The sequence below is a fragment of the Dasypus novemcinctus genome, chromosome 23, assembly GCF_030445035.2.
Source record: "Dasypus novemcinctus isolate mDasNov1 chromosome 23, mDasNov1.1.hap2, whole genome shotgun sequence".
NCBI lineage: Eukaryota > Metazoa > Chordata > Mammalia > Cingulata > Dasypodidae > Dasypus > Dasypus novemcinctus.
In genome coordinates, this window is record NC_080695.1 from 16,118,907 (window position 1) to 16,130,541 (window position 11,635).

The 11,635-nt window shown below is 67.0% G+C and overlaps 2 protein-coding genes across 2 annotated transcripts; both read right to left on the reverse strand.

Moving 5' to 3' along the window:
- Positions 1–66: 66 nt before the first annotated feature.
- LOC101416033 (2-acylglycerol O-acyltransferase 2-B-like) lies at positions 67–1,897 on the reverse strand. Its single transcript, XM_071211462.1, has 5 exons — positions 1,801–1,897; positions 1,503–1,681; positions 1,241–1,387; positions 862–1,133; positions 67–738 (listed from the first exon to the last, which is right to left on the reverse strand). Exons 1-5 carry the CDS (start codon positions 1,895–1,897, stop codon positions 150–152), a joined length of 1,284 nt encoding a protein of 427 aa, XP_071067563.1. The 3' UTR covers positions 67–149.
- Positions 1,898–3,707: 1,810 nt separating this feature from the next.
- PLOD3 (procollagen-lysine,2-oxoglutarate 5-dioxygenase 3) lies at positions 3,708–11,022 on the reverse strand. Its single transcript, XM_058285899.1, has 19 exons — positions 10,899–11,022; positions 10,416–10,507; positions 10,150–10,286; positions 9,898–10,061; positions 9,662–9,774; positions 9,476–9,539; positions 8,885–8,982; positions 8,615–8,716; positions 8,313–8,438; positions 7,992–8,113; positions 7,545–7,649; positions 7,305–7,430; positions 6,942–7,083; positions 6,733–6,846; positions 6,555–6,623; positions 5,908–6,012; positions 4,827–4,973; positions 4,421–4,546; positions 3,708–4,167 (listed from the first exon to the last, which is right to left on the reverse strand). Exons 1-19 carry the CDS (start codon positions 11,020–11,022, stop codon positions 4,012–4,014), a joined length of 2,232 nt encoding a protein of 743 aa, XP_058141882.1. The 3' UTR covers positions 3,708–4,011.
- Positions 11,023–11,635: the final 613 nt, after the last annotated feature.

The following is an 11,635-nucleotide window of genomic DNA, read 5'->3' on the forward strand; positions in this document are numbered from 1 at the left end:
CCCCCGTCGGCGTCCCCGGGCCTGCCTGCGGGCGCCGCGGTCCCTCCCCTTGCCGCGCACGAACACACAGACACGTGCGGCCGGTTCCCCGCCTTTAATGTCACCCCACGCCCGTCCCCAGCCACCGAGGCATCTAGGCGGGGACGCGCCTAGATGAGGACAAGGTGGCGGTGCGCGGGGACGCCGTAGCGCGCCTTGCGCTGCGGGAAGAGCTGCGTGAGCTGCTGCAGGTAGAGCGCGTGGAGCGCGGCCACCTGTGCGCGGCTGGGCCGCGGCGTCCGCCGCACCGGAATCGGGGTCCCCACTGCGGACCCGACGCGAGGCGAGAGGGGGCGGTCGTTGGGATCCCGCCCCAGCAGGGAGGGCGAGAGCCGCTCCCTCCCCGTCCCCCGGGGCCAGAGGTCAGCGGGGGCGGCTGCCAAGGGGCCGGGCTGCGGGGCGAGGCCCGCGGGGTCCCCTGGGGCCCGGAGCCGGGGTTTCAGGCCCCAACCCCCCGACCTTCTCCTGCAGGCGGGGCGACGGGGGCGACGCGGGGCCAGGGGCCGGGGCTCACCGACGGTGTGGACGGGCGAGCGGAAGGGCAGCAGGAGGCCGCGGCGCCCGTAGAAGAGCGGCAGCGCCACGCCCCGCAGCTCCCGCAGCGCCTCCTGCGCCCGCCGCTCCCGCGAGCCCGGCGGGGTGGGGACCTGGCGGAAGAGCTGGTTCTCCCCGAGCGAGAAGACCGGCACCAGGGAGGCCCTGCGGGAGGCGGGCGCGGGCAGGGCGCGGGTCGCGGGGGTGCTGCGGGCCGGGCGGGGCTCCTCCCGCTCCTTCCTCGCGGGGCGCGCCCTCCCACCCCCCACCCCGGGCCGGGCTCCTCACCCGTGTTCCAGCTCCAGCTTGACCAACCCCTTCTGGTTGTGGATCCGCAGGCTCAGCGCTCCGGGGTTTGCCTCCAGGGCTTCCAGGGGCCCTCCCACAGCCAGGACGACCACCTGGCCGCCCCCCGGCAGGGACAACAGGTAGGCGACACTGGCCTTGCCTGAGGAGACCAGACCTGGGGTGCGGGTAGGGGTGCAGGGGGTGGGGTGGCGGGTGGGTCTTTGAGGCAAGGGCGGGGGCCTCCGGTGGGTACAGCTGGGGGCCAGGAGACACTAACTGGAGGAGGAGGTAGGAGGTGGCGGCGGCTAGCTCCCCGCTTCTCACCGCTGGTCATGATGTAGTTGCAGAACAGAGGGAGGCGGAAACAACAGGGCAGCACGAGCAGGTGTGGCCGGAGGCCGGGGAGGCGCCAGAAGCCCGAGGCCTCTGTGCAGAAGTTGCCAAAGGCCCCGATCATCAGCACCCGGTGAGGGTGGAAACCCAACAGGTAGTTTCGGGAGAGATCCAACTCTGCGGTTTTCACCAGCTGGATGGGGGGGGGGCAGAGGGTGCACACCCCATCCCGACGGTGAGGTTGAGCTTTGGGGGATGGCCGGGAGCGGGTTCTGAAGCCCCCCTTCCCAGCCCACCCACGCCCTCACCGAGATGGGGAAGTAATCCCGAAAATGTCTCCAAACCGTCCAGTCACCGACCCAGGCGGAGCGGCGGCCTCCAGCCCCGGGTGTGTGTCTATCTCTGAAGAGCCAGAGCAGGTAGAGCAGTGCCAGGGCCCAGGCCCGGCCCAGAAGCGCCAGCAGGAGCAGGGCCAGGCCCACCTGGGCTGGAGGACGAGGCGGGCGCTCAGGCCCCAGGCCCCTCTGACCCCTCGCCCCCCACCCCTCCAGGTTCCTTCGAGGGCTCTGGAGCCCCCCTCATGGTAATAGGGCTTCCTGGACTCACCCAGCCCCAAGAAGGAGAAGACCCACTGCAGGACAGCGGCCACTTGAAGAGCCCTCCTGAGAGAGGAGGCTGGCGGGTCATGGAGGGAGCCGGCCATGGTCGCCCCGCTCCCTGCTCAGCAGCCCCAGCCTAAGGCCCTGGCCCCACTCTACTCCCAAGCCCTTGGCTGACCCTAGCCAGGGGGAAGAAAGGGTTAATCATCACCTGGGCGCAGACCAATGGGGTTGAGGAAACCATCAGGGGTGTGGCCAGGAGACTGGGGCCCAGTGAAGCAGGGGATGCCATACAGGGGGAGGTCAGGACCTTGGACTTGTGGTGCAACCAGGCCAGCAGCGGCCTGGACAAGTAGGAGAGGTGGGTGGAAGTGGGGATACGGCCCAGAGAGGGCGGCCCGGCCTGCAAGACAGGGCCCCTGGCAGGGGTGAGCCCCGCTTGAACTCTCCCTGGCCCCCCAGGCCTGGCCCCTGGAGGAGGAGGGGGACCTGGAGGCAGGTGTTCCCTGCAGATTGGGAGGAGGACTCCGGGAGAGGAGGGCTTGGTGGGACAGGCTGAAGGTTGGTGAGCCCCTCAGGAGAGGTGTCACCCCCAGCTGTGGGACATGCCCTCCACAGGGGCTGGGGGCCCATCCACCCTAGCACTGACCCTAGGCCCATGGGAGCCAGCACCCTGTCCAGCCAGAAAATGTCCCTTCCTTGGGGAGGCCCGTCACCCACTGTACCCCTCTACTCCTAGCAGGTGCCCTGGTCAGAACCCTCCAATTTGTAGCCACGGAAAGACAGGTCTTGTGCTCACGGGAGCAGCCCCGAGCCCAGCACATGGAAGATACTGGGTAATGCGTGGTGGGCCCGAGGAGACTGATGCCGAGGGTGCACTGCTCAGGCAGGACACACTGTCCCCGAGCCCGGCCCTACCTACCCTCGTGCAGGCTTGCCCATCTGGGGACCTTGCCAAGGGGCTTTCTCCTGTCCCTGCCCAGCCTACCTCCACCCACGAGGCATCTGATAACGGTGGTGGGTTGGGGTGAGATGGACTCAAGAATCTAGCCAGGGAGTGGTTCGGTGCACATGGAAAGGTAACTCAGGTGGACAGCCTCACCTGCCAGGAAGGCAGGCTGTGCAGGTGTTTCACCAGTGGCAGGTTGATGGAAGGAGATTCTACCTGTGGGCAGCAAGTGAGCTGTCCTGGGGCAGGAAGTGCTCTAGGGTAGATGGGCTCAACAGGCTGGATGAACTTTTAGAAGGCTTTTGAAAGGGAACAGTTGGGAAATAGATCCAGACAGGCTAGTGCAAGTCCAAGCTAAGGGAGCATGTCTGCTGTCCCCAGGGCACCTCCAGGGGTCTCGATGGGCCCGTTGGGGGCTGGAGGCCAGCCTCAGGAGGGTCCTCTCTTCTTTTTCAAGGCTGCTTCATATTCCCTTCTTTTCCAGGGAGCTTTCTTGGGGTCCACCTCCAGGACGTCCCCTTTCCTGATCCTGTCCAACCAAAAGCTTAGGTCCGAGCCAGCCCGGGGGCAGCTGTCTCCTGCCTTGGCCCCTCAGAACACTAGCCTCCAGGGCGACCTCTGCTCCTAGCCCAGCGCAGGGCGCTACTGCCCCTGCCTGTATGCAGATGCATCCTGGGGGAACAGCCTGGAGGCTGGGGACTGTGTGTATGGTGCGGGGTGGGGGGCCATCTGAACTTGACATGGGAAGTTCCTCCTGTGGTCTGGCCCTTCAGCTGCAGATTCTCCAGCTCAGACAACAATGGGAAGTAAGAAAATGGGCCAAGGGAATCTTCCAGGTCTGACATTCTGCTTCTCCCTTTTCCTCTTCTGTCCTTCTTTGGAGTAAATCGGGGTCCCCCTCCCTTCCGGGCGACAAGGAGGGATACGGAGTCAGTCGGGAGAAGTCAGCTGGAGGGACTCGAGAGTTACATACAAATCCTCTTTTATTGGAAAAAGAGAGGTTGAGACACCTTAATAATTTATCACACGGGAACCCCCCAGAAGGCCTCCTCCCACAAGCCCTTGGGGCAGGGGAGAGAGGAAAGGGGGCACCAGGAGCTCCCTGAGAGGGCCGGGTGCTGGTGGGCAAGGCAACACATTCAGCCGCACGCTCACAGAACACGCACACAGGAAGCGCGGGGACGGCCCCCCCCCCCAAGGATGGGGAACCAGTCCCGGGCCCCCCAAGAAGGCACGAGGGCGGGGGAGGCTTGGCAGAGTGGTTGAGTGTCAGGGGTCAACGAAGGACACCATGATGTAGCGGGTGCCCCGCGTCGTGGGCAGCCCCTCGTGGTAGTGGGTGAGGCGGCCCGGGTGCAGGAGCCCCCAGCCCTTCCGCGGGGACGAGATCACGCAGTCGTAGCGCAGGAAGCGGCAGCCCCCTCCCTGGGAAGAGGAGAGGGGAACGGAGATGAGGAGCAATCAGGGGTGGGGGTGCTTGGGGGGGCAGAGAGGCAAGGGAGGGGGCAGCTACAGGTGGGTGGGGGGCCCGGCAGGCATGGGGGGGGCACGGGAGGAGGGGGAGGAGATGACGCCCACACAATAACTGAGCCAGGTGAAGGGCAGGGGCAGGGGGGTAGCCTGGGGGGGGGTGCGAGGGGGCACCGGCAGGGCCTCGGGGGGCGGGGGGCGGGCTGACCTCGTAATCCAGGCCCTTGTGGTTGAGGGCGACGTTGAGGGTGAAGGTGGAGGAGTCGTGGTGCGGCCGCAGGGAGGGCTGCTCGTCGGGCCGGTAGCGGACCACGAAGTTCATCACGGCCCGGGTCTGTGCGGCAGGGGGGAAGGGCTGGAGGGGTGGCCGGCGGATGGGGGCGGGGGGATCTGGGTGTCCCTGAAGGTGTGAAGGAGAGAGCGGGCTCCCCAGGCCCCTGTGCCACAGAGGTTTCACTGCACGCTGGCCCCAGGGTCCAGCCAGGACCCGGCTCTTGTTCCTGGGACCCAGTGCCACGGGGCCACGAGGGACCTGTGTGGACGTGGAGACACCCCACCCGGGCTGAGGGGTGGGGGAGGTGGGGGGACAGGGAGGAGCAGGGGTGGCGGCCCACCTTGGTGTGGTAGCCCGGGAAGAGGCTCTCGGTCATGGGCCCCACGTACGTCCTCAGCAGCTGCAGCCACTGGTCCTCGTAGCCCACCTGCTTCATGTGGATGTCCACGGTGGGCACGTTCTCGTAGCCCCCAGCCAGCCTGGAGTCCTGCGGGCAGCGGGCACTGAGCCACCCCCGAGCCACCCCCTCCTCTCTCCTCCGCTCCCAGGTCTTAAAACGTGGGTCCTCTCTGCCTGCAACAGTTTTTTTTGCCACCCCTTGGCTGGACGCACACCCAGCAGCCTTCTGCGTCTCAGCCAAGGTGTTGCTTCGTGAGGCCCCTCGGTCTCCCCAAGGCTGGGCCAGGGGCCTTTGGAACCTGGGCTGCTCCTCTAGGGCTGTCTTGCCCTGCCCGGGCGGGCTCCCGAAGGGCCGAGTTTGGCACGTGCAGTTCATCTTCAGCCCGGCACCGCCTGGTTCAGGGGCTGGCACCGAGGGCCTGCCCACTATTTGCCGAACGAATGGGTGAATAAATGAATGAATGCAGATATATCCCCTGTAGTATCCTCTCCTGGGGGAGCGTTATGTGTTGAACCGTATCCCCCCAAAAGATAGGTTAATGTCTTAACCCCCAGTACCTGTGCTGTGACCTCACTGGGAAAGTTCTGTGCAGATGTAATCGAGTGACTACAAGGTCCCACGGGGGTAGTGTGGGGCCTAATCCAACGTTATGGACGTTCTCAAAAAATGAGGGAAATTTGGACACAGACACAGAAAGGAGAGGCAGGCAGAGATTGGAGTGATGCGTTTCCAAGAAAGGAACGCCTGGGGCTGCCGGAAGCCGGAAGAGGCCATGAAGCTCCTCCCCGGGGCCACGGAGGGAGCATGGCCCTGCCACACAGGTGGGGGCACTCGGGCCTTCCGGCCTCCGGAACTGTGAGAGTCAATGTCTGTTGTCTTGATCCCCCGTTTGTGCTACTTTGTCACAGCAGCCACGGGCGACTGCCCCAGGTACCCCTCTCTGCTCCCTTCCGCCAGCCCCAGCGTCTCCCTGCCCCCAGGGGTCCTGCTTCCCCTCCACGCTGCCCTGGCGCCCGCTCACCTCGTGCCGGCCCCCCGACCACTGGCCGTAGTGCTCCATCTCCTCCACCAGCTCATCGCACATCTGCTCCGACAGCAGTGGGAACCAGTATACGTCTGGGCACGGCTGGGGAGGGCAGGGAAGGACAACAGGGCCGGTGATGCTTGCAGATCAGGAGGAGGGGACAGGCGGCGAGCGGAGGTGAGAAAGAGCAGGGAGGAGGGAGGGGAAGCCGGAAGGTGAGGGAAGCTGGGGAGATGGGGAGCAGAGCCCGGGCAGGGGCCACGGCTGGGGTTGGGGAAGGGGAGGGGTGGGAGCAGGGCTGAGCCGTCCAGCAAAGCACAAAACGGCAGGAGGGTCCCAGAACCCCAGGTTCTAGGCCAGTGGTTTTTACCTTCTTTATCACGGGGCATCACTTTTTAAAAATATAACTTTGCCCCTAACACCAGCATACCAACAGGCGAAATAGGAGATGCTGATTAATGTGGGGGGGGAGGGTAGGGGACGAAGCCCTATCTGCTCAGCCTTTGCCTTCATCTTGCCTGAGCAGAAACCCACGAGGCACCCCTAAGGCACCCGGGGAACCCAGTTTGAAAACCACTAACCGAGGCAGTGGGCCCAAGAGGCGCTGGCCTTTGGGGCGGTCAGGGGTCCTAGGAGGGGCTCACCTGTTCCACAAACCCCTTCCCTTCCAGGGCCCAGCTGTAGTTCTCGTGAATGTACTGTTCCTTCCAGTCCTGGGGGTGGGGGAGATCAGGAGGACACCCCTTAGATGTGGGCCCCCTCCCCGGGTAGTCACGGGACCCGCGCAGGGGGCGTGCGTTCTGACTGGGGGGCCCCACTCACGAGGGGGTTGTCGAAGATCTGCCAGAGGTCGGGGTGTAAGTGGTCGGTGTCGTACCGGGAGGTGGCCAGGAGCCGGCCAAATTCGTGCTGGTTGCTGAGGTGGAGGAAGATGCCCTGGGGAGGTGGAGACGAGGTGAAGGGGGCAGGGGGCGGCGGCCCGGGCACCCTGCGCCAGGCCCGCCCCGCTCCCTTGTCCCCGCCCCGCTCACCTTGTCGCGGAGGCTCCTGCAGAAGGCCATGTCTGGGTCGGCGTCGCTGCCCGAGAACACCTCCCGCTGGGGCAGCTCCGCCCTCAGGGTCTGCCCGCGGATCACGTACGCCTGGGATATGTAGGGCACGTTCCACACGCCCCTGGAAGCACCCGGATGGGGGCGGGCTGGGCCGGGGGCTCCCCCAAATCCCAGGCTTTCCTTCCCTCAAGACACCCCGCTCCCCAAGCCAGAAAGCCTCCCTCACGCCCCCTGACAAACACTGCTGGTCCCCCCACCTTCCCTCCCACTCCCCCCACCAGACCCCTGACACGGGGTGGGGGGCTTGGGAGCGGGCTGGGGTCCTGGGGCGGGAGGACTCACACTCGCTTCCGCTGCACCAGCTCCACGTAGTCCTCGGAGCGGGCGTAGTACTCGTCGGGGCTCAGGGCCCCCCAGAAGTTGGACCACAGCTTGCCGTGGCGGGACAGCATGGGGGCTATCACCTTCCTGTGGGCGGGGCTGCCGTGAGGGCCGGGCCGCGGGCATGCGGGGCCCCGGGGGGGCCCGGAGGGAGCTGGGGGGTCCCCTGGGGACTAGGTGGGGCTGAGCCGGGCGGGTGACCTGTTGTCTTCGATGAGGAGTCGCAGGGTCTGCCGGTTGGTGATGACGGCGTCAGCGTCCAGGCTGAAGTAGAAGTCACACTTGGGGTCCTGCCGGCAGCTGTCCCTGGAGGTTACAGACCAAGAGACAGATGAGCTGGGAATGGGGTGCTGTGGGATAGATGGAACCCCCCCTCCCCTGTGAACAGAAGGGGAGAGGGCTGGGGGAGACCAGCAAAAGGAGAGGAGGGAAAAAAAGCGCTGCAGGATGGGGGGAAGCCAGGGTGCTCCCTTCCCCACGACCCCTGCTTCTGGCCTGTCTGTGGGGCACACGTGGGGGAGGGACGGGGCGTGTGGGTGCCTGGGGGGGAGCAGCGTGGAGGCCGAGGACTGGCAAGTGGAGAGGGCGGGTGCGGAAGCCTGGGTGCAGCGAGGGCGGGCCCTCCTCTGCCCCCCGATGTCCACGCACATGGCCATGTCTCGGGCCTCGCCGGGGCTCAGGGCCTCCTCTGGCCCCACCAGCTTCACAGCCGAGAAGTGGTCCCGGAGCTGGGGCCACCAGTCTGCCACATGAGGCTCATGGTACACCTCCTGCAGGGGGAGTGAGATGGGGGGCGAGGGCCTGGGAGGGCCGAGTGGAGGGGGCCTGTGGGGTGGGAGAGGGGCTGGCGGTGATGGGAAAGGAGACAGGCGGGGGCTTGGGGTGGGGGAGGAGACGCCGTGGCGGGAAGGAGCTCTGCTCAGGGCAGGGGGAGGGGCGGCAAGGGCGAAGCCTGCCAGGGGGTCTCACGCTGTTGTGCAGGAAGAGGGTGACCCTGTCAGGGGGGTAGTCCAGAAGCAGTAGCCGCTGCAGGAAGCGGGGCAGAAACGGGGTCGGCTGTTCCACAAACACGGCCAGAAGCACCCGGGGGGGAGGCTGCAAGAGACGCCCGACGGGTCAGAGGGCACCCCCGACCCTTCCCTGGGCGCTGCCTGCTCTCCCAGGCTGGGGGTCCGCAGGAGCTTTGCAGCCCCCTCCAGTGCTGCGCTCCACGAGCTTCTTGCAGCCCCTGCTCGGTGCGCCCTCCTCCCGCCCCCCGGCCCGCTCCTCACCTGCCCCCCCGGGAGTGTTCTCCGGTCCTGGTTGCAGAACGCACAGCCACCCTCGGGCGTCCAGCCATTGGGGACGTAGTTTCCCAGGTAATTCAGCTGGAGCTGTTGAGGGGAGCTGGTGAGCCACTGAGGCGGGGAGGAGGAGGGCAGGCAGGGGACAGGGCAGGACAGCAGGAGGGAGTGGGGCCCTTAAACTTTGCCCAGCACCTCCGCTGCAGGGGGCTGGAAAGGCCGGGGGTGGGGGGCAGGCAGGGGCATAAGCCGTGGCACCTTGGTGGGACCGTTGCCATGGACCACCACAGGGAGCGTGTCGTAGGCCACGTTCCGGATTCGCACGCGGTTCCGGTCGAATTTTAAAACCACCTCGTCTGGGGAGGAGAGGCGAGGCTTTAGGCTCCCTTCGTCTTACGGCTGCCAGGCAACAGCTTCTCCCGAACGTGGGGCCAGGCAACGTGCCTGCTTTCTCTAGGCCCAGGATGTGCCTGGGCCTTGGGGCCTCTGGACGGTGCTTCCGGGGGGCAGGGGCAGGAGCTGGGATCCGACCAGGCCGCTGCCCCCTGGGAGAGCTCCTCCCTGAGTGACCCAGGCAGGCCACAGCCCCTCAGGGAGGCCCTCAGGGGCTGAGGTGGAAGCCCCTAGCGGGACAGTGAGTCCAGCGACATTTGGTCAGGAAGCCCCAGCCTTGGCACCGAGTCTCCGTTCAGCAGATGTTTGCCCGGCCCCGGGCAGCCTCTCTGCCCCCAGCGCGGCGCAGCTTCCCGTCGGCCCTTCGGCCCTTCAGGAGGTTCACGGAAAGGCGAGCTGTGGAAACCCGTCCCACCAGGAGGCCCCCCCAGGGCCTCTGACGGCCTTTCTCCTCACCCAAAGCCCCGTTGAGATTCTGGAAGATCCGGGATTTATGGTCCAGCTTGAGGTTGAGTTTCTCCTGGAATGAGCCAATGATTAAGGTCAGGGTGGGCACCCTTGCCGACTCTTCTCTTCCCGTCTTCCCCCCACCCGAGCCCTGAGCCGCAGGCTGAGCCCTCCCCCTGCCTCACCGCTCCTCACCCTCAGTCCCGGGTCCAGGTAGAGGTGGGTGTAGAAGAGCTGGTCATCGTCGTTGTCCTTGTACTTCCACTGGCGCACGAGCTGGTGGATGGTGGGGGCGAAGCCGATGAACCCTGAGGAGCGGGCAGGGGAGGTGCTGACACCCAGCCTCGCAGGTGCTCCGGCCCTCTGCGGCCCTCGGGCACCTGGAAGCCTCCGTGCCCGCCCCTCTGGGCCCCTCTCCCCACGCCACTCACCGCCGGAGTTGAGGAAGCGCTTTCCGGTGCCCACCTCAGGGTACTGGTCCGCCAGCCCCCACTCGGGCCAGCAGAAGCCCTCGGCAGAGAAGAGCAGGCGGCTGCCACTCTGCACGAACTTCCTCAGCAGCTCCGCGGGGCTGCCCGCCAGAAGCACGTCGTAGCTGGGCCGGGAAGGGCAGGATGAGCGGGCGAGCCCCGGACACCTCGGCGTCCTTTCTCCTCGTCCCCCCCACCCCCCGGCCCCTTTACCTGTCCACAAACATGATGACCATGTCCTGCCGGTCAGCGTACTTCTCCATTTCCTTCTTCAGCCACCTGACCTTCTGGCCTCCGCCAACCGTCCTTGCCACGTCGCCCCCTCGCCACTCCTCTCCCAGGCCCAGGGTCTGAGTGGGGTGGGGGGAGAGATGGGCCAGGCCGGGGGAGGGCTCAGCTCACCAGGTGGGCCCTCCTGACCAGGCTCAGGTGAAGCCCAGCCCTCAGCCCACTCCTCCTGCCGGAAGCTCCCTCCTCACCCTCACGGTGTAGTTGAAGAAGTCGGCAGAGCGCAGGAAGCGCCGGTACCCCTCCGTCTCCGCGGTGGCCACGGTGATCACCAGCAGCTTCTCTGTCGCCAGCCAGGAATCGGCACTCAGGACCCACCCGGCTGGCTCGAGTCCCTTCCAGCTCTGCGCAGGGCCCCCTCTCCTCCCTCTGCCCCAACTACTGGCCCTTTCCATTTCCTCCTGTTTCCCTTCTTAAACTCTTCCCACCCTGGGAGAAGTCCCCCAAGAGCACGCTGGTTAGGAATGCCACCCCGGAATTCAGGGGTAGTTCCCGTGGGGAGGCTGGAAACCTCGGCTCAGGGCGAGGGAGCGGGCCAGGGGCCGCGTGATTCTGCCCCAAGGAGGGCTCAGGGCGGGGGAGAGGCCGGCCACCCCCTCTACCCCCGACCCCGGGAAGGCAGACACGTCAGCCCGGCCTCCCTCCCCTGGGCCGGTCCCCTCCCGGGCTCTCACCTGGGTTGACCGGGTCGCTGCCCCGGGGACGGTCGGTGGCCGCGGCCACAGGAGGCGGCGACGGCGGCAGCAGCAGCAGCAGCAGCCAGAGCAGAAGCCGGAGCCCCGGGCCCGAGGAGGCCATGGCGCGCAGCGGGCGGGGACAGCACTCAGGTCCGCGCTGCCCGCGCGCCTGGATCCCAAGTCCGAGAGGGGTCTCTGGGTGGGGAGGGGCGCGCCGGGGCTGCTGTGGGGCCCCGCGGCGAGGAGAGGCAGGGCTGGGGCTCCGCCCTAGGAAAAAAAGGCGGAACCCGAGGCCACCGAAAACTCTCGATGCCGGCGCCCCAGACAAGGCGAGGATTGTCCCGGGGGCGCGCGCGGCTGCGGGGGGCGCGCGGCGCCGCCCGGGACTTCTGACCGATTAGGAAAACCAAGGCGGGAGAGGGGAAGGGGCCCTTGGCCGAGGGTCGCGCGGGAGCTGCGGGCGGGTCCTGGCCGCGGCCCTGCCGGGACGGCCGAGCGCAGCCGGGGAGAGCGCGCGTGGCCCGCGGAGCGGAGGCGAGTCCTGGACCCACCACAGGGAGGAAGCAGGCCGGGGAGGCTGCGGCGGAACAGGAGCCCGCGCGAGGCTGGGGCTTTCGTCACGGGGCCACTAGGGGCTTCTCGGATTTCCCACTCCAGCCTGCCCACGTCCTGGGAAGTCCGGCCCACGCCCTCTGCCGCCCGGGGGGAGAAGCACCGGGGGCTGCTTTTGTGAT

Bases quoted from the DNA above. Each gene is read 5' to 3' on its own strand.
- LOC101416033 (XM_071211462.1), bottom strand. From the start codon at position 1,897: ATGGCCGGCTCCCTCCATGACCCGCCAGCCTCCTCTCTCAGGAGGGCT. The intron at 1,682-1,800 runs GTGAGTCCAGGA...CTCGTCCTCCAG, and splicing joins CTTCTCCTTCTTGGGGCTGG to CCCAGGTGGGCCTGGCCCTG. The intron at 739-861 runs GTGAGGAGCCCG...CGCCTCCCGCAG, and splicing joins AAGCTGGAGCTGGAACACGG to GGCCTCCCTGGTGCCGGTCT.
- PLOD3 (XM_058285899.1), bottom strand. From the start codon at position 11,022: ATGGCCTCCTCGGGCCCGGGGCTCCGGCTTCTGCTCTGGCTGCTGCTG. The intron at 8,114-8,312 runs GTGAGACCCCCT...CTCCCCCTGCAG, and splicing joins CCCTCTTCCTGCACAACAGC to GAGGTGTACCATGAGCCTCA. The intron at 6,847-6,941 runs GTGAGCGGGGCG...CCACCTCCCCAG, and splicing joins GCAGGAGCCTCCGCGACAAG to GGCATCTTCCTCCACCTCAG.